This window comes from Zeus faber, assembly GCF_960531495.2.
Source record: "Zeus faber genome assembly, chromosome: 15".
NCBI classification, from domain to species: Eukaryota; Metazoa; Chordata; class Actinopteri; order Zeiformes; family Zeidae; genus Zeus; species Zeus faber.
Genome location: NC_137194.1, coordinates 18,103,938 through 18,125,285, shown reverse-complemented (window position 1 = coordinate 18,125,285; position 21,348 = coordinate 18,103,938). Strand labels below are relative to the sequence as shown.

Here is a 21,348-nt window from a genome sequence, read left to right as displayed (position 1 = left end):
AGTTTTCACTAACTGGAGAAAGTAGAAACTAGTAGATACTCACACCGAGGACGTCTGGAAATCATCTGCCTCTTCTATAAGAACTATACAATTAGATAAAAGTATTATCATTTAATACTGTAAAGCAGAATACAGCACTACCACATCTATTTTGAATTCAAATGAATACATAGGTTGTATTCCGTACTATGAGGCCTATCAGATAGTTAATCCCAATGGTAGACACACACACAGACACACACACACACACACACACACACACACACACACACACACACACACACACACACACACACACACACACACACACACACACACATCAGTTTTATGCGTAAACATAAATTCAGCTACAAGCACACACAGGCGCTAAACACACACTTTAAAGAGACATGATCGAGGCAAACCAACCCTATACAAATCCTATTTGATGGGATGACCAAACAGTCCTGATTGAGTTTTCTATTTGTGTTTTTGTGTGTGTGTGTGTGTGTGTGTGTGTGTGTGTGTGTGTGTGTGTGTGTGTGTGTGTGCGTGTGCGTGTGCGTGTGTGTGTGTCTGATGAAGGGATGTGAGCAGAAATGCCAAATCCAATTCAAATCCATCATGCCCCATCCCATCTGACGGAGCCCAAGTGTCACTCTGCTGGAGATAACCCATGCTACCATGGCTATATTTTATACCTCAGAATGAAATACTTTTCTATTCTCCTTTGCTGTTGATTCTCTCTCTCTGACAGACAGCGAGAGGACATAACTCCCCAGTGCGGGATCAGATTAAACACGCTGATAAATGTCGGAACATAACAATCGTTATGCTACAAACACAAAGCACTACACACAGTTTCCTTTGGTTCCGTCATATAAAGAAGATACATCAGATATGTAGACAGACAGACAGACAGACAGACAGACACACACACACACACACACACACACACACACACACACACACACACACACACACACACACACACACACACACACACACACACACACACACACACACAGATGCGGTGTATCAGTCTTAGAGGCCAGTGTAAAAATCAAAGGGAGTCCCTCTTACCCTCCATAGGCTCCAAAAGTGAAACTCCTCTTTCTGTGCGACATGCTGGCGACAGCAAGGCAGTCAACTCAGCACTGCACCGAGCCAGCACTTGTGTCACACGCACGCTGAGTGAGCATGTGTGTGTGTGTGTGTGTGTGTGTGTGTATTCGTGTGTGTGTTTGTATTTGTGTGCGTGTCTGTGAGTGTGTGTGAGAGCCTCGGCTGTCCAGTAAGTTCCAGCCCCCTCCTCCTCGGCTCACACGCCTCCTTCACAAACAGAGCAGGGCTGGAGTCTACTGACCATTCCAGTCCTCCAGAGAGAACCTCCTCACACACAGGCTCCATCTCCCCACTCCCACACCGTGACAACACAGACCCTGGGATTTTTCATTTCCAACTAACTAGTTTGCCCTGAAGCTGGACACGGAATTCTTGAGCACAGCAAAGATAGAAGAGATATGAATTTCAAGTGACGTCATACATCAGGGATTTTTGGTCATTTTTAAGGAAATATGACTGCAATTCAGTGGGAGCAATCCCTGCGGCACCAGTCCTCCCTCTCTTTCTCTCTGTGTCTTGTATCACAGCGAGACAGCTGGTTAAACAAGTTCTACATGGCAGTCAAACACTGACTCATTAGTCATTAACATCCTAATCACAGAGCTACACCATGGGGTCAATAAACATGAGATTGTGACCTATAACACATTTCCAGTGGTAATTTCGGAAGGATTATGCTGGATCGTACACGCATGCTACCCCTGGGTCGAATTGCAGCCCTCTTGAGTGCATCCCTTTCAAATCACACATTCACTTATTCATTTTACTTTATAATGTATTTATACTTTAGTATAAAAGATCCAGACTCTGAATGTTAACTAGTCTTTAAATGGCCCTGCTACCAAAATTGCCTGGATATCGTCTGTATAACATCTGTAATCAAGCTCAAATCTAGTAACCATGACACAGGGTCACAAGGCCAGTTGGCTCAAGAGGTTGTACCTTGTACCGACACAGAATTAGGGAAGAATATTGTTTTGGCACTACACACGTTATTCCTGGCATGACATGTAAGGAAAGTTTATATTAGAGCCACACTGATTCCTGTGGACGAATTTTAAGTTGTAATTGCAGATTTTCTTTTAATGACGCCTGTGATGTGATGTTTCAACTAGTGTTCCTATTGAATATCTATTGAATGTATTGTTCTGTAACATGGGACTGACTGTTATTTTATTATCATTATTATTATTATGACCTGCCTTGCTGAGCTTGTTGCCTTCCTTGATTGAAGTCCACTGAGACTCCACAGACACAGAGGACCTATTCTGGTTCCCCCCCACCCCCATTTATTGAGTCTGACAAGGGCTGGTATACAACTTAATTGGCGATATGACATCACTGCTGCTTCCATAAGTTATTAGATGAAAAAAGGAATGCAGTCTTTGTTGAGCGTCCAACTCGCTGACTGGCACTCACCTCTAAAACATTTGCACTATGTTGGAAGCCACAGACTGCAATTGGAGGGGGGAGACTCGGGTTGCAGCATTTATAATAGCTGGAAGACAGGAATCTTATAACTGGACGACAACAAATGAAACCATGGAATCGGGAATAAAAACAAAACAAAACAATTACCAATACGAAGCTCCAGGGATGTGTGCATTATTTGAACTGCACTCAGCGTAAATGAGTGGACAAGCATGTAATTCATCAATCTGCGTGACCAATGTGCATAATCGACGATCTCCCCTTTCGAAAATCATTTTTAGGAAGGAGAGACACATTTTATTGAATGTTTCTAATGACATTGTACCAAACGTGTATCAACCCTTGGGTTACGTTTTTAGTCAGACATAATTTATCAGACATTTATTTATTTTTCATTTTTTATATGTTATTATATTTATACTGTCATGTCACAAATGCTGTTATTATACCTAAAATGTGCTTCTACGTCATTCAGCAGAGAAAAGTGACAAACAATAATATTAACCTAACTATTTAACTATAAATAAATTCATACAGGCCTATATCACTTATTAACACTAAATCAATTATAAAAATGCCAAGAAAGAACCTAGTTAACCTCACGAACCAAAGTAAAACAACTGGTTATAGCTTCCATACAGCTAGTACATGCGTCCCAAACTGTCACTCTCTGGACAGATCTCGTCAGTCTCGGAGCTCCCCGTGCTCCTGCTCCTGTCTTTCTGACAATTTAATTAATGTGAGCGACAGTGGCATGTGTGTGACATTCAAACAGGCCACAGACAGAGAACCTTTAATCACATCACTGTAAGAATAGGGCTCAATCCCCAAAGGGACGCTGGCTCCACTTTTGTCTTTGCAAAGAAGGAAATTGACAGACAGGAAGACTCACAGAAAGGGGTAACATAGATCCCTCTGAGATAGCAACTCCAGACCGCCACTGATACCAGCATGCTGCTTGGTAAAAACACTAGGTCAGTGGAAAAAAACAACGCCGTGGAGCCTCCTCGTGAAGGGTACTGTAAACAGTATGCTGGGGAATTTAAAGCACTGCTATGAATACCCCAGAAAAACAGCTCGTGGGGCTTTTTCTTTTTGTTCCACTTTTCCATACTGTCTGACTGTATATGCACAAACAACAAGTATGACTTTTTTCCCCACATCAATCACGTCACATAATATGTCACATCAATATGTGATAATTGCAATCATTGGAAAGCGTTATACAACCATGATAATAGTCCGTCGGTTCATTGTTGGAGCTCATAGCTTCATGATGAAACGCTACAGTGCAAACATATTGGACAATGACTTAAGTTGAAGGCATCAATGGAACAGACTGGCTCCTCCCATTAGCAATCTGGTGATTGTGTTAATGAGGTCCATATACAACGAATAATGCATTTCAAGCCTGAGAGCTGGGTAAACAGTAGGTCCAGGAGCAGATGGAGAGGAAAGGGAGACGAGGAGATTCAGATAGGTTGGTGTATTTGAGGCTAAAGGAGGAGTGTGGGGTAGCACAGAGGCGTGGTGTGGAAAGAGCAGAGGAAAGGATTATTTATTCACAGCTCCACTTTGGAGGGGCAGGAAATTGGCTCCTTAGGTGTAAATCAGGAAAAGTGCAAGGCCTGAAGAGAAACACTAAACACTGATGAAACGGATCGGAGGAGAAATCTGAGGAGAGATTTCTGAAGGAGGCAGGTCATCATTTATATTTTCAGTCCTTTTTTGAAAAAAAATCCAAATAACTTGTCTGAACATTTTTCCTTGTCTGGAGGCTGGGTGTGTCAGGACAAATGCAAATCAAAGACAAACGTGGGCAAACAAATTAGCAAACTAAGCATAGTGCCAGAACAAGAAAGACTTCAATCAAACACAAAAGAGTGTCCTGTGATTGACTTATTCCTCAGTGTTTCGTATTTTTGTGCCTGCATCGGTTATAAACTGAAATTGTGCTCCAATTAATGTGTATTTATATGTGTATGAGTTGGTGTATGTTCAAACAATGTATGCCTTTCTCCAACAATTGTTGCACAGCCCTTTGGTAGAAAACTGGTTTGTTTTAGAAAACAATATGAATAAATATAAATAAACCTGATAGATATATAAACTTGAACTTGAACATGCTTTATTTTGCTATTTAAAATGTCTCCTTTTGACATAGTTGTTTCCCTTGCAGTTTGTGGCGCTGGAAACAGAAAGTTCCCCATTCAGCGGGGTCGCAGCCGTATGCCCTACAGAAGGAAAAGCTCTGATTTATTCAATGGTGTGAAATTATGAAGTAAGGCTCGAGGTGGTGGGCTTCCCCTCAAATAAGGAGGTTAATTATTCCAAAATATTTACACTGTATCCCCATGAACGCACTGCTTATGGCTGCCTATATACATTATAAATATTTTTCTATAGGCCTGATTGAACAGGAAATACACACAAACCCGACCATTTGGACAGCACGTAGGGCCACACGGGGAGGCAGGGCACCAAACAAATATTTCACTAGAGTGAATATTCAACGGGTAATTGTGCTGTGAAGCATGTGGACATAAGCCGAGCCTTATCTCTGTCAGCATTTCATTTACTACATTTTCATACTTCAGCCCTTTAGGCCTTAGTTGGTGAGAGAGGTCGTGGACACAATGGCCGTCATAATTGAAAATCATTGCGTCAATCATGGTCACAGTCCATCATGAGCCAATGGAAACCATTGGTTGAATACCTACACACCTGAGTGATTAATATAAAAATGGAACTTGAGACAAAACTTGGCAGCACAGTATCCTTAACAGACAGCTGTAAACTACAAAAGGTGAAAAGAGTTTGCTTTGTCGGCTGTTGCCAAAGAGGTGCGGTGCGTGGTCATGTGCCTCCGAGGCCCCTGGGAGCCACAGCCTCCACAGGCAGCCGTGCACATACTGTAGCCTTTCATAAGCTCTCCTTCGCGGCTCAGGATATTAAAGCTGACGCAACAGATGAAAAGGGATGTTGTTCAGTCTGCCACATGGAGCTCAGTATCTCTGCACTTGTACTTTTACTTTACTTACTTTTACTTTGCTGCACTACGTTACACAGTCTGGATGACAACACCGGTTTGGTAGATCTCCTCTCTGTGTCTCTTTCATACATTAAGGTCTGCTGGACCCGAATGTCATATACGACTTTTTTTCAGAACAAATGAAGAGAATGAAACTCTTATTTAGCCGAAGGGATATTTCTAACTTGACACTTGGCAAAGAAAGTGGCTGCGCATCAATCAAGCAACGTTGTTCGCAGCTACAGTCTACCACACATTTAAAATTGTGAGTGACTCATCTTCTTATCAAAGAACATACTAATGGTCTATTATTAATTGCACTAGTCTCTCTTCTTGACCTCTTTAGACGCTTGTGAGGAGGGTTGTGGCGAGGAGTTGCTGTACAGAGAGATAATGCACCATATGGGGATCGTAGTTCCAGAAGGAGAAAGATCTATTTCCGTTCCAATAGATTCTTGTTGCTATGTTATCTCGCTACTGTGTCCCCTGCAGATCCATGATGGATGGTTCAAAAGTGGCCGAAAAAGGGCTCATCTTTGTACTACACAATCAATGGATGGCAAATCCATGGCAGAGACAGACTAGGACCAACTTGACTCAGTTTGAGCTGTCAGAGAAATGTCAAACCCCAGAGGGGGAGTTTTGGTCTTTTTTTGTCAGCATTGAGTGCAACTGAAAAATTTGAATTTTGCAATATCACTGACTGACACCGAAGACTATTGATCTATTTAAAATCATCTGTTTACAGACTCCAGAACCGATTTACTGCAAAGGTCAATAACACAGATTTGAATATTTGTGAGAGAGTCAGCTTTCAGTGAAATGGCGAATGGCAATCTTACGTTGACACTGACTGAAGTCGAAGCATTGACCTATTCAAAATGATCTGTTTGGGATCCACAGAAACTTTCTAATATAAAGGTCAGTAAAACTATTTATTTTGAATATTTGCTTGCAAGGGAGACCCTATTCAGAACCTTCACTTCGGAAGTGTCCATCATGGAAGCAACACCCGTGGGGGACAGAGCAGAGTCACAGCGCCCTCTCCTGGACTAATGGATGTTTGAAACATGTTGGATAACCGACAAATAATACGTCTGTCTATTGGTCCAATAAGTGAGACGTTTGGGTGAAGACTCTGGGGATGCAATGGTGCTTTAAATTGTGTTTTCACCCTTAGGTGCGCTGCCCAACTCCCCAAAGTGAATGCAAGCGATGCAGCAGCAGGCTTGAATAAGTCAAATGGATGCTGGGTTTAAACCCTGGCGTAAAACTCTCATTACATTTCTGCATCTATCAACTATATAGATATTGCAATACTTGAATCTTACCCCACAATCCTGCACCGGCAAGGTATCACCATAGCTTTGTGGTGCTACTGCCGCAACGGAATACCACGTAATGCGAGTGTCAACTTAAAACAGGTGTAGGTGTATCTACTGGGGTGGTGGAGCAGGAAATATGTTGCCATTGTCATGATCTGGAAATGAAAAATGTCTAGAGTGTAGAGTGAATAGGGGGAGTTAAGAAGGGGGAGTGAAGAAGAAAGCCAAAGAGAAAGACAGGAGAGGAGAAGACCAGAAAGGGTGAGGAGACGAGAGGAGAGCAGATGCGATGACCACTTAAATCTCACCATATGTCATCTGAGCAGATTGAGCACAAAAAGGTTGAAAGTGGAGAACAAATCAATGCTCCAAGCCCGCACCATGTGAGGTATATCATCAGGCGCTGGAGCAGGAATAATGATTGTTTCTCTGTGTCCACCCGCAGAAGTGCCTCGGTAACATTTTATATTACTTTATCGATTGACTGGACAAACATCTGGAACCAGGCGGGAAGGAAAAGTATGAAAATGAAATGCGACAGCAGGTGGGAGTCACCACAGCACAGAGTGCACAGTGTACCGCAGATTAGTAGACAGGGCTTATCCTCCGGTGCTCGTCTCGATGTTTAATTAAGCTTAACCTTTTCATGTAGATCCAAGCACATTTACACCTGCCCATTAAGGGGGCGTGACATTTAATGCAAGTGTTGATTGCGTACGTTGGACTTTCTGCTTGAGTATGCCACAAACTGAGAGTAACACGATGCTGAAAATCATCAATGGATGAAACTGTGAATAATGAAAGATAGCAGGATGAGCGTCTTGGCAGCCTCTAATTTGATAGCTGCTGTCTAACTGTGTATCAAAGATATCTCTTTCCAGAAAACAAGTGAAACCTACCATTTTCAAATCCTATTTTGCGTCTCCAAGAATAGAACTGCTTGTATAAATACACCTTCAGCTGCGTGACTTTAACGTTTTTTTAAGTTATTTGTTGCACCCATTGATGTTCTATGGTAAGAATCTTCAAACAGGACCAACCAGAGGACACCAACAGAGCAGAAGCTGTCGTGCAGCTGATTTTGGATCCTTTTACATCCGTTTCAGATGTGACTCTACTCTTATAACTTTCAACCATGGAACGTTTGCTGTAGCTTTAGGGAACCTTTTATCATTGGTATGAAATTAATTCACAATTAACACAATTAACTTAGCATCATCATAATAATGTACCATAAACATGTAAAGCCTGAGTGTTTGTAGGTTGGCTCTAATGATCAACTCCCAGAAGAACGGCTACTCATACACTACACACGTTTTGGGTAGCCGAAATGCCGGGCACCGCTGAACCACACAAAGGCACTTTAGGTTTGACAAAAAATTTATCTGCACAGATGTCAGATGTCAGGTACTGTATTCGGCGGCAGGAAGGCAGCTAAACATAACTCATTGATGAGACATGAATGGGCAGCCGCCCGCAGTACAAAGGTAAACTGTGAGAAAAACACCTAATAAACAGTCATGCTACGAGGCGCTGACTCATCCGAGGTCCATCAAAGAGGCAGAACACTCCAGTTCTAATAAGCCGCGCGCTGCGGTCCGGTCGACGTCCTCCTCAGAGGAGAGAGTGCACACCAATGTGGTCTGGAGATGAATAATTCAACAGGGAGGAAACTGATGCACCCAAATTCCAAAAAAGGATCTGAGTATTAACATGAGGCTTTCCATGTTTTTTTCCCTGCTGTGGCTTCGGTGCACACAAAGGAAAATCTCTATAATTAAGATATCACAGCGGTGACAATGGAAATGTAAAAAGGTCACGCCTAGAACACAAGTGAAGATGGCAGATGATCAGGATCCTTGCAACAGTTTTCATCACCACTTTATAAAATCATATATGTATGTTCCTTCTAATAATATAGGCTTTAGCAGTTTTGTAATGACCGAATATGCCTAATACTGCCAAAAGCCTTGGGCTGCCTCATCTGATTCATGGGAAAGCCACCGATCATGTTAATTACAGTGCTAGCATTTATTTGAGGCATCACAGACAGGGCTGTAATTTGGTGGGGGTTCATTACCATATTACACATCAAACTATTGTGTGAGACAAACAGAAAGAGAGCGACGAAGAGAAAAGCACAACCCTACACCCCAAAGTGTGTATTTATTTTAGATGTGTCATCGACCCACACTGCCGTAGCAGCGTTCTACATGTATTATGATGAAAGAGCTTAGCATCTCAGGGGCAGCGATTTGCCTTATATAAACCATCATATAAATAATCCATGGGAAATCTGCCACTGCTTTAGTGAGAATAACTGTGGGTAGATCGGGGTTTTTTCTCCTCCATCTCACTTCTACCAAGGTTTATGAGTGATAAGTGCATGACGTATAGTCACTCTTAATTCACTCCATCTTCACTCCACAGCAAGCAGCTTTAAAATGAATTGTTCAACATCAATTGATAACTATATAATAGCGAATCTAGAACAATAGTGAGAGAATAATAAGAGAGATGTTAATTGTAGTGAGGTCTTCTGACAACAACAAAAATGTAAAGGCACTACACTGCTTGCTTACATAAAATATTTTCTTTGTTTATTGTATATTAACTACATATTAAACGTAAAAAGCTGAAACTAAAGGTTCTCCATTACTTAAGAATTCCCATTTATTATGTTTGAGTATTGTTGACATTTTTATGTTATATATCATATGCACAATTGAGTATCAATATCCAATATCCATCCACTCTATAAAACACATTTTACACAGAAAGTGTCAAATGTTTTGGGGTTTATTTTGTGTGAACACAAGGGCACAGCTTACTCATGTGACTAATATGAGTAGCGCTTGGGACAGCAGCGTTTCTAAATGCGATGGTCATTACAGCGTGGACCATGGTGGGAGTGCTGGAAGAAGTCCAATTAGCTCCTGGCCCGAGGTCATTTTTCCAGTTCATCTTTGACATCTGCGAGCTGAAACCTAGACTTCCAGGGGAGCCGGTCCTCAGAGTTTCCCACAGATGCTGGCCCACCTACACCTTCTTTCTCAGCGAGCCAAAAACCAAAACCAAGCACATGAATAAACTAAAGTGTTTTGGTTTCGTAACACTTTTACACGGGGACTACAATATTACACGATGATAACAACAACAGCCAGAGCCAATCCAGAGCCTCGGTTTTCCCGACGGTGTTTTATTGTTTATTTTTTTAACAACTATGAGGCCAAAATGTGTGAATTGGAGTCCCCCTTTTGCTGATTAGAGATGCTAAAATTGTTCATCTGCAAAAGTAAGGGTCCCATTATGATTAATAATAGAAAAGGCTGCTGTTCGGAGGGACCAACTGAGTGCACAGCCTCCCACTGGCAGCGCAGAGACACACAGGGCCACTCAACTGGAAGAAGAAAGAGGAGGATGGTAGAGGAATGGCAAATGGAAGTGATGTATTAAGATATAGAGGGCAATGGATTGAGAAACAGTGCAGTAAACAGATTGAATGCTGTAGCTGGAGAAATGTCTCTGACAGGGATCTCAAAGGAGGGGAAGGTGTGGAAGGATAATGAATATGTGGCAAAAAGCCAGAAGAGGAGGCGATTTTAAAGCATCATAACCTCTGCTTCTCCTGTGGTTAATCATGCTGTAGAGGACAAATGTGAATGAATGAACAAATACACTCCAAACGCATGACAGACCAAAGGAGGTCAATCCTGACAATGTGTGGAGCTCAGGTGGGAACTTTCCCTGAAGGCAAAGGATCGCAAACGCCATTGGAAGTTCTAGTTTGCCATACAGCAAAATAACTTCCGATAAGTGGTGTAGAACCAAAACAGGAACGGATAAATGTGTCACCGGCACCGGTTTCGGGGTGAAACAGGAGGAGCTGTCCTCGGTATAATGATGAATGGATCTCAGTTTACTTTTACACTTCCAATGTCAACTTAACATCCATTCAATCTCCTTCTTAACTGCTTAACAAAAGCAACTCTCTGAGAAGGCACGGCCTACACGCCCCAAGAACGTCAGATTTATCCCACGCGGCGGACACAAGCAGAATTGAACTCAGAATGCAATATTTAGTGCAGGAAAAACAGAGAGACGCGGTGTGTGCCAAGTGGTTCAATGTATTAGCTATGCTGGAGGGTTAGACTCCAAGCAACTCGTTATAGAGAGAGAGAGAGAGAAGGTCCTGCTTCACCGCCATCTTTCATAGAGATAACACCACTTCACACCACATCCACTGCCGCCGCATTGCACTGCTGCCTCACAGCAAGAAGGTCCTGGGTTCGATTCCCGCCTGGGGCGATGTTGGCACCGTGCTCCGGCGGGTTATCTCCCCAATAGGAGCCTTTCTGTGTGGAGTTTGCATGTTCCCCCCCGTGCTCACATGGGGTTTCCTCCACCTCACGTCAGTAAGGACCCCCACCAAAAAACATGCACACATCATCGTCTGACCAGCGATGGACACTTATCACCTGGTCCCCGGGCGCGTCCACGTACGCTGCCCACTGCTCCTGGCTGTGACCCCGGAGGAAGGACAAGCCAGGGTGGGTTAAATGCAGAGGAACCATTTCACCAGCCACCATCAAAGCATGTGCATGTGTGTGTGTGTGTGTGTGCAAGCATGTGCTGTAGTGTGGTGTGGTGTGTTGCGTGACGAATCAAGACTGTTTCTTCTTTCTCTTCTGTTTCAAGGTGCAGCAAGTGGTGACGACATACTGTACTACATATTAAGAACACTGGAAGTGGGAACACGTGCTATACCAAGCACATAAAAGGGAAAAAAACACATGCATCTAAATTGAATCAGTGTACTTGACACTAAAGCCGTTAAAAGCACGTCTCCAGAGACGTTTGGTGCGGATTTAACGGTTTTCAAGCGGTCAAGTAGACATTTTAATTTCTTCAGGAAAAAAAAACTTATTAAGTCGGTTTATCCGTTATTGGCCGCACGGGAGACGCGTGGAGGGAACTGAAAAGCCCTCCCTCAAATGACGTTCCAAACATTTATCAATGGCGCGTATCAATATCAATCAGGAAAAATGCGTTTTCACTCCGAGAGTCCGCACACAAATATAAATATACCTGGTAAAGTGGAGCCTTCTCGCAGGAGGCTTCTTCTCTTGCAGTCGCACCGCAGCGCGATTTAGGATCCTTTTATAGCAGCGTATATGAGACGATATAGGATACAGAACACGGACGTAATGTATATTTCGTTCCACTAAACGGACACCTCGTCCCCCATTCACGCCGGAGCGGCGAGTTCGTGGGACGGGATGGGGTCACGTGACGATGCCGCCCAACCGACCAATCGGAACGCGTGTAAGAACACTCAGCCAAGCGGTTCCCGCGCACGTGCGTCTCGCCGCGTCAAGCTGTGTAGTTTGGCGTCAAAATCCCCAAAAATCAAAAAAAATCAAAACATGGAAGAGTTTCATCCCCACGGTTACTCGGCAATGTTAAAATACCTCAACACCTGCTCCACATTGGTTAAAAAAATAAGTGCTGGAAGTGTGGTGTTAAATTCAATAAGATCAACAAACATTAAAAAAAAAAAAAAAAAAAACTTTTATTTTCATGTTCATGTAACTTACGCTTTTAAATTATGAATAACAACGAGATGTTCTTGTTAAAAATGGAGGTCACTGGTTCGGGCTCCCGTAAAAGAAACCCCAAAGATCTTCCAAAATTGTGCAATTATCCATTTATGGGATTATCAAAGGAATTCGAAAAAGAAAAAAAAACAAAAAACAACACTTTTATTTTGAAAGGTAAAGCTCATGTAATTGACATTTCATTAGGTAGTTATTCCAGCTGAAAACTGAGAAGAAGCCCAAAGATAACACTGACAAAATAAAGCTACAACTCAATGCTTGGGAATCAACTTTCACTCTTTAAAAAGTCTACTGTGCTACAGCGCCCTCTAGTGTGTGCATCAGTAAAGTAGGTCACTGGAGTTGGTGAAATGGCCTTGAGCCGAATTTACCGACACGAGTCACCAGCAAGCTATCTAAAATGTCCACCCAACATGTCCGTGACGGGGGCGGGGGCGGCGGGCGTTCTCAGCGGATCTGCGACATCTCCTCCAGGAACGGCGTCTTCATGCAGCCGGTGCAGAGCTGGTCCATCCACAGAGGGGCCTCGTGCTGCAGAGGGGTGCGTCGGGGGTAGAACGTGTACGAGTGGTCGTAGTTCAACAGGCAGCTGAGGGAGGCCATGTAGATGTCGGAGAAGCGGCACAGGCGCCTGGAGAAGTAGGTCGGGTTGTGGCACGTTCTGAAGATGCTGCCGAACTGCGGGTTGAATAGGTTCTTTGTCATGGCTCTGCAACAGAAAAGTGGCATTTTTACTTCTGTGAAGAGGGGAAAGAAAATGTGTCCAAAATATCGCCCAATTGATAATTTTGGTCTTTTTACTCAAACGGTCGGAACTTGCCTTAATTCTTCTCTCTCTTTCAGCCATTCTTGCAAAACCTCTTTGGATTCTGGGTCCCGATGCTTCTAGAATATGAAAATAATATAAACAAATTAAGGTGAGCATCCATACGCATTATTAAAGAGTTATGGAAATGTAAAAAAAAAAAATGCACTTGGCATTACTCCAATTTATATATATATATATATATATATATATATATATATATATATATATATATATATATATAAAAATATTTTTTTTTTTAATAAGTATTTGTTTACTTGAGTAATTCTGTTTGAGGGGACCTCCATTTTCTCCCAGAGCATTCATCATCATCATCATCATCATCATCAGCATCAATAATAATAATAATAAGTATAAGGCTATAAAATAAAGTGTACACAACTAGAGACAAAAATGAGTTTGTAAAACTGGGAACATCCTCTAAGTGCTTTAATACCTGCATGCGCTCCAGCAGGCCGGTCAGCGCCTGCAGCCAGGTCAGGCCCTGCGCGTACTGATCCGTGCTCACCACCTTGGTCTCCACCTCCAGCTCAGGCACGATGGCTCCCGTGCGCCATCCATGTCGCAGCATCAGGTCCTGCTCAAAGCGGTCAGTCACACACGCTGCAGCATGACTGCTAACCCACATGGAGCTGCAGTCATCCATGGTACACGCCACTATATTCAAGTCAGTATTCAAACACTCAGTAGAAGGATGGAATTATACCATTTGCATGCGTCGGATTTATTTTCCCCCCTCATTCATAAGCATACGTTAGATCATAACCTTGTACTATAGAAATTGGTAAAAAATAAATAAATAAAATAAAAATTCTCTTTAATTTACAACTGCCCGGAGAAAACTTATGAGATTATTTAGATAAAATTAAGTGTTCAAACATAAGAAACAGATTTTTTTTTTCCCCCAGTTTCTTTCTGCATCCGTGTGTGTGTGTGTGTGTGTGTGTGTTTGCCTGCATCATTACCGACAAATCCATTATGATACATAAATGTTTTGGAACTCACAGCCAAGTCGCTGTAAAGATGGTCTCCGAAGTAAAGGACCCTGGATCCTCTCCAGCCCGTCAGCCTCAGGAAGTCAAACAGGTTCCCCTGAAGCCCGGTAACGGGACGGAGAGACGGAGCAGGAAGAAAAAAAACATTCAAAAAGTAGGTTCTAGAAGGCCAATAAGCGTAACAGTAAAAAGGTATGCAAAATTAACTACAATCAGGGTATTTCAAGCAACTTTTAGTGTGAAGAAAGAGCAGGCGACTGACGATACACCCACCTGTTTGTAGATCTGTCCTTTGTGCAAGCTCTCGATCTTGTCCCACTGAAGGTCCCCGTTTGTGTCCAAGCGTCGGAAAGGTCTGCGAGTAACAATAAACAAACATAAATAATAACACAATTGATAAATACGTCCACACATGAGACATTAGAGGCTTTACCCACTTGACACAGTCATTGAAGAAGTGTGGTTTGTCCGCCTGGACGATGACCACGTCAAAAAAGTCCCTCCAGTTTGCCCCGACCATGTGCACCATTCCTTTATTTCTACAGAAGGAAAAGGAGGAGCCGGCGTTATCTCCAGGCCGCCGTTAGTTTGACTGTGCGTATTACTCACATACTCACACAAAGCTGAAGGGGCTGTTAGTGATGAGGAACAGCGTCTTCCCATGACTAACCAGAGATTGCAACACAGCACGCGTCTCCTCCCCTCGAAGAATGAACTTCTCTGTAGGGGGGGGGACTTTTCAGTGAAACTTGCAGCAAGTCAAAAGCAGGAAGTATGACATATTGCATTTTCTTGGCAATATATAGCGGTAATATAGGAGCTCTCTTACCTAGATCTTGCATTATCCACTTGTACATGTACCCATTAATGTGAACCATACCAACTGCTTCCTGCAGATTTAATTAAAACAGATTGAATGATTTCATGATGTTACATTACTTAGTTTACAATAACAATAACAAAAACAAATATAGCTGCAAGTAGCAATACACAGGGTCCAGTTTAGTCTGGTTGAGTAGCCACACCTGACCTGGATCTAGGAGATCTCCACACACACTCAGGAGAGGAGCCCTGTCATGACATGTTCGATCTGCTCATGGCTAATTCCACCTAGCCTCCTCTCTACAATAAACTGGTATCTACAACCCATTGTCTTCTGCGTCTCTGTGCGGGAGAGCCCTGAAAATGCTAGAAGAAACTGCCTCAGTGGCACCTGTACAGGGACTCTCCGGTACGGGCAAGGAACACAGAGGGGCCGCTTGAAGACGCCCTAAAGCCTTCCGACTCCCAGGGTGTCCGGCGGAGGAGCAGCCATAGCAACCACCATGGGTAACCGTCTGTAGCTAGCCCCTCCACCCAGCTGACACCGCCGGGACCATCCAGCCGGCCAGCAGCCAGGCCACCCCTCCAAGCAGCCCCCGCAACAGCCATGTCCGGCCACGCCTTCACCAGCCAGCGTAGCAGCCCAAGGCCCCACACTCCGGAAGGGAGGAAGGGGGCAGTCCGTTGTCACCCTGGGGGAAGGGGGCCGGTCGACCATGCTGGTTTGCAGAACCAGTTCCTCTGGAAGGGGACCAGTTCATTTTACTTTTTGGACATTTGTTTGTTTAAGGTATGGAAACCCTGTTTCAGAGTCCGGTGTGTAATTATTGAAGGTTTCGGAACCCTGTGTCAGAGTCTGTTGTTTTTAGTTATAGTAACCCTGTTTCAGAGTCTGTTTTAAACACCTTTTTAAAAAAAGAATTCCCTGCTTTGTGGGGGGCGGGGGTAGGCTTCAGCAAAGAATTTGCCCTGGCCTCAGTTTCGTGTCAGGGGTATGTGGTGTGGGGATGGTCTGGTTGAGCAGCCATACCTCACCTGGATCTAGGTGATTGGGTCAGAGTGGCTGCATAACTGTTGGTATGCAGTTGGTGGTTGGGCAAACGAGCAACAGGTTAAAACCCCCATCCCCACACTCACTCAGGATAGGAGTCATGACATGTTTGATCTGCTCTTGGCTAACTCCACCTCGCCTCTTCTCTACAATAAACTGGTGTCTACAACATCGTCTTCTGTGCCAGAGGGCCCTGAAAACGCCACTTGGGTGACGTGTGGTAGGAGAAACTGCCACAGTCGTGTTGGGTGCATTTTACAGTTCCCCGGGCTCTCTGAAGCGCAGCACGGTTTTCAGAGTTTACACTGAACGCAGCCTGGGCTCCCCCCCGGTCTGCGGCCCTCTGGTTGCTTGTCTCACAGAGCAACCACCATGCGGTCTACACAGCGCAACCCTCCTGTCTTTAAAACAACCGCCCATGTTTGCCTGTGAACCAGAACCTCGCATTGTTAGAACTCACCGTGTTGTCGGTGTAAATGGAGCTGCACTCTCAGTGATGGGTGGCTGTTGGGTGCCATGTTGGGCTCGTCTTTTATTTGTTGAGTTTTCTTTTCCTTCGATTACATTTTCAGTAAGTTACGTTTCCATGAAAAACGAAAAACGCTGTGGTATTTCTGTGCGTAATTACCAATGCACAGCTTTTATTTTTCCGACGCCTCACACAGATTTAAAATAAATCAATCAGATCTACTGACATCTACCAGGTAAGAAGCTATATAAATATACACAAATTAATAGTTGGTAATGTCTGAACACTACAGAGTGACCGGTTCCACACTGGACACGGTCCGACTGGACATTCTCAATTGGAATCTGTACATTTACAGTAAATAGTATGATGATATCGTAAAGTGTCTTACTGTAAATCTCATTCATTTTAGAATGAGACTTGTGACATGTCAGTTTACCAAGACCAACTGAATATTTTGGGTCAATATTGTTCGGTTTTTCACCAAATCCGCTCCGTATGTGGATCGATTTGGATGAAATTTAAACCATGACATCCTTGTCACAGAGCGGTTTAGCACCTCAACCCTGTTCGTAGCTTACGCTGAAGTATGTCTTCCAGATCATTTTGGCCGGGTTGGACATATTTCAACATCAGATATACTAGCTCGTCCGTCTTAAAATCACTCACAATTCGGTCGTATTTTTGCTAATATCTGCTCCGTATGTGGATCGTTTTGGACGAAATTTCAACCACAAGGTTTTTGTGACTGCGCGGTTCAAACAAGACTTAACAAGACCCTGTTCATGCATTATGTTAAAGTTGGTGTTCGAGATAGTTTTAGACTCCAAAATTTCGAGAATATTTTCCCGAACAATAACATTGAGGGGCTGCCGATCAATAACAATAGGCCTAAGGGGCTGGACCCCTAATTACAATAAGTACATTTTGTTGGTAGTATCAAACCTTTGTATGTCACAGCAAAACCTTCCAGAGGAATAAGCTGCATTAGTATAATTTAAGATTCTGTTTGTTTTGTTTTAGTCATTTTTCTCAATATTCCTCCACTGCCCTATTTGCTCCAACATGGTGGCTATTTGCTGCAGAACACACAATAACACACCAGATTTGTTTTTAAAAAGTTACCAAGTGGGCTCCTTCTTCGGACACCTCTAGAAGGCTTAATATTGAGTTCTAAAATCATCTAATAAAAAAAGAAAAGTAAAACGCCAAACCCAGTCAAATCTGATGAAATGGAATCCTTATGCTACAAGCCATGGTACAGATGGACACATGGTAAAGCACTGAACATTCAACAAAAAGTTTAGGAGAGAGCTGGAAGCTCAAAATTATATTGATCAGTGCAAAACATCTGGAAAACATTTACGAAGTCACTGAAAACAGCAGACACGCCGGAAGGTTCTGAAACCTAAAACCCTGCTCACCCCAGGACACACACACACACACACACACACAGAGCGAGAGCGAGAGCGAGAGCGAGAGAGAGAATCCAATTCTAGCCTTCACTGAGGTATAAGGATATTTATCTGAAATCCCAAAAGGAGAACCACACAAACAGTCAAAGGAACGGTGTCCATTCAGGTTCTGGGTGGGAGGCAGAGGGAGAGGACACTGCGAACCGCACACAATCAGCACTCACGGAGACGTCCTTGTAGAGGTGAACGGGGTCGTACACAATGTTGTTGGAGATGAAGAAATCGTTGGCGGCAGCTAAGAGGGTCATCTCCGGGAGGGAGAAGATGTCCATGAACTGCTTCATCGTCGGCCCCTGGTAGAGAACGTGTTTTAACTCAATGTGTTTTCTTTGCAACAGGAAGGCTGGCTACAGGAAGTGTAACCTGTAACTTCTTAATTGTGAAGTGAAATATTATGGACCGTTTATCTATGGCTGAACACAAACCCGCCGAGAGAATTGGATGAGAACAGTTAATCCCATCAGTACGAGTCCAAAATAATTTGGGTTTCTGACCAAAGATTAGGAGATGGAGATGAAAATTTAAAAAAAATAAGCTTAAGCCATTTCAACTATTTGAACAAGAAATTTAACAATTTTCTGAACTTCATTACAAAGAGGGATGGATGTATAAGTGTCAAATATAGATTTATCAGAAAGTCTTGAGCAAGGCTCCTGCAAAATTAGAGAAGATTAGGTAAATAAAATCTACGATTGCACATGGAGCTTTTAAGATCCAAGCATGCTTGGTGTGACACAAGCGCCTGCCAGATGACATGGGTACATCTGAGATTACAAAATCTGACCACAGGGTTTATGTAATCATGCAAACACCAACAGACAAACATTTAATCCTCCACGGGGATTTGGGCTGCAGCATGTTAGGATACAGTAGATATGCTGATAAATATGTGTATCCATCACCACATCTGGAATAAACAATCAAGCTACATTAAATGGGGTTATTGGGAATGTCAGATGATTCTCTCACGTAGATCAATATACAGTGTGCACACACACACACACACACACACACACACACTTTTAATGTACGTCAAATATAATAGAAAATGTTTGACAAAACTTTCATATAAATTTTGTTTTTATCTTTTTAATACATTAAATCACCAGGGTTTTAAACTGCTGGAATTTCCTTTGCGATTTGAGGGATTTTTGTGCTCATGCTATTATATTTTTTAATTAACATCAAGTAAATAATAAAAAATAAATAAATAGTAATTTCCATTATGAGTAGCTTCAGCCACTGGATTGGTGTACATATTGCAGTATGTTACACACTGTGCCACACTACATTTTAAGAAAGTAAAAACAACAACAACAACAACAACAACAACATGAAGCTCACCTTCCCATAGAAGCCGCTAAGCTGGTTGAGAGGAACATGGTGAGTTCCACTGTAAAGCTCCAGCACCTCATCGTCCGCCACCGGGCTCAGGCCCCTACAGACGGGGCGAAGGAATGAGTGAGGCCGGAAAAGCTTTGCGGCTTCCAGAAAGCTCAGCATTCGGTGTTTCCACAGCCTTTAAAAGCTCTCAATGTATGACCACCCACCGATACACAGTTCCCGGCTGAATGTAGTGGAATGCGTCGATCTTCATCAGGAGACCCTGAGGGGAGGCCCTTTCACTTGTAAGTATCTTTTTACCTACAAGCTCAAGCACGTTTTTTTTATTTTTTATTTTGTAATAATAATTACCTTCTGAATGTCATAGTGGAGTCCCCGAGCCGCAAAGTTGGGAACGTAGTCATACTTGGAGATTCCTTCAGGGTACTGACGAGGGGAAAAGACGCACGCACAGGAAAAGATGAATCAGCAAAAACACCCAAATTGCACATACAGTGACGACCAAGGCTGCTGCTCACGAGACACACCTTGAAGCGCTCGATGAGAAAGTCCCGGGCCTTGTCGTAGATCATGGTGTTGAGGGCGTTGGAGTAGAGAGCCAGCGTGTAGTCGTAGTCGAAGCCGTAGATGTCAACCTCAGAGAGACTGACCTCGTTGTTGGCGTAGACGGCGGAGGAGTTGAGCTGGCCGCACACACCCGGGGGTATCAGGTCTGGTCCGGGGGAGGGGGTTGGGGGGGCGGACGGAGAACTTTTATTTAAAAAAAAACCGCGAGGGCGAAGACAGAAGCGTCAAAACACAACGTTTACCTACAGCGGTCCCAAGTAAACAGTGGAGGGCCGGTCCTCTTGGATTAAAGCCGCTTCAAAATGGAGAGACCTGGCTCTGAGGATGTTTACAATCCATTGAAACTTCAGGAAAAACACAGATCACAAACAGCGGCTAACGTTGTGCAATGTGCCGACCCAGGACCAGCCAACCTGTAATTTGCTGATCCATATTTGGAGCCACTGCAAATAGACATACCATCAATGGGAAAAGTGGAAACACCGTAGAAGGGTCAAGGGTCAAAGGGGGGTAAGCATCTGGCGGCAACTGCAGTGGAGTGTGCCCCGCGAGGCGACCATACTTAGCTTTCCACGCGCAAAGTTCTTGGATTTACGACCAGGGGTTTATTTGACCATTCGCAGCGTGGACGCGTGTTGTGGAAACAGACGCGGGGCGGCGTAGCGGCCGCAGACGGAGGGCTCCCACTCACCGTGAACCAGGCGCCTCATCTCGTTGTACCTGGCCCAGAGGTACGACCTCTGGTCCCTCTTCGCGGAGCTCTCCGGCCTCGGTTGACGCGCGCCTCCGGGTTTCCCTCGGCTCGCCGCCCCGTCGCCGCCGTGGACGCCGTGGACTCCGCAGCGCTCCGGGAGCGTCCGAGCCCCGCGAGTCCGGAGCGCGCGGCACGTCGTTCCCGCTTTGGCGAACGACATGGCGACGGTTCAGGGGTGGGAGCTCCGCGCGGAAGAGTTGGGATTCTATTTAAAAAAAACAAACAAAGGAATGTGCGGGGAAGGAGGTCCATTGAGCTCGCCCCTCGGTGGCTGACGTTCACTTCTTTTTGTCCGCACCCTCCCTGTGGTGTCGGTACATGGGCGGGGGCTACAGGGCAGCCGAGCGGGCGAGGGGCTTAGAGAGGACCAGACCAATCAGCGGCCGGACAAGGCCTTGGACCAATCAGAATTAGTTGTGTCTCGCCGGCGTCCTGGTTCAGCGAATGAAGCCACGAGAGCGGTGGCGATAAGTCATTTAGATGGAACAAGTAACGTTCCATAGCGAACGTACAAGTCTTTGAGTTCGATGCGTTCA

At 44.0% G+C, this 21,348-nt stretch overlaps 3 protein-coding genes across 4 annotated transcripts in view; 1 reads left to right on the top strand and 2 right to left on the bottom strand.

Annotated features, from left to right (window-relative positions):
* Positions 1-1,106, bottom strand: part of rap1gapa (RAP1 GTPase activating protein a) — a gene marked incomplete at its 5' end in the record, with an annotated part of 35,871 nt that extends 34,765 nt beyond the window's left edge. Inside the window, one exon of the mRNA XM_080015879.1 lies at positions 1,063-1,106. Within this exon, the coding sequence (XP_079872005.1) occupies positions 1,063-1,106 (44 nt within the window). The remainder of the gene's footprint in view (positions 1-1,062) is intronic.
* Positions 1-21,348, top strand: part of LOC307240981 (protein phosphatase 1 regulatory subunit 3A) — a 354,017-nt gene that overhangs the window by 256,360 nt on the left and 76,309 nt on the right. The window lies entirely within an intron of this gene.
* On the bottom strand, positions 12,441-21,094 carry nt5dc2 (5'-nucleotidase domain containing 2). The gene is made up of 14 exons (XM_080015958.1): positions 20,750-21,094; positions 20,019-20,203; positions 19,843-19,917; positions 19,698-19,753; positions 19,492-19,585; positions 18,312-18,440; positions 15,160-15,220; positions 14,948-15,050; positions 14,768-14,869; positions 14,604-14,685; positions 14,341-14,427; positions 13,772-13,912; positions 13,330-13,394; positions 12,441-13,218 (listed from the first exon to the last, which is right to left on the bottom strand). The coding sequence occupies exons 1-14, from the start codon at positions 20,970-20,972 to the stop codon at positions 12,957-12,959; spliced, it is 1,665 nt and encodes a 554-aa protein (XP_079872084.1). The 5' UTR covers positions 20,973-21,094; the 3' UTR covers positions 12,441-12,956.

What these genes read in the sequence shown, in the direction of transcription:
- nt5dc2 (XM_080015958.1), bottom strand. Translation starts at nt 20,972, where the DNA reads ATGTCGTTCGCCAAAGCGGGAACGACGTGCCGCGCGCTCCGGACTCGC. An exon ending in TTCTCATCGAGCGCTTCAAG is followed by an intron (nt 19,918 to 20,018) that starts GTGTGTCTCGTG and finishes TCCCCTCGTCAG; the next exon opens with TACCCTGAAGGAATCTCCAA. An exon ending in TTCTTCAATGACTGTGTCAA is followed by an intron (nt 14,686 to 14,767) that starts GTGGGTAAAGCC and finishes TGTTACTCGCAG; the next exon opens with ACCTTTCCGACGCTTGGACA.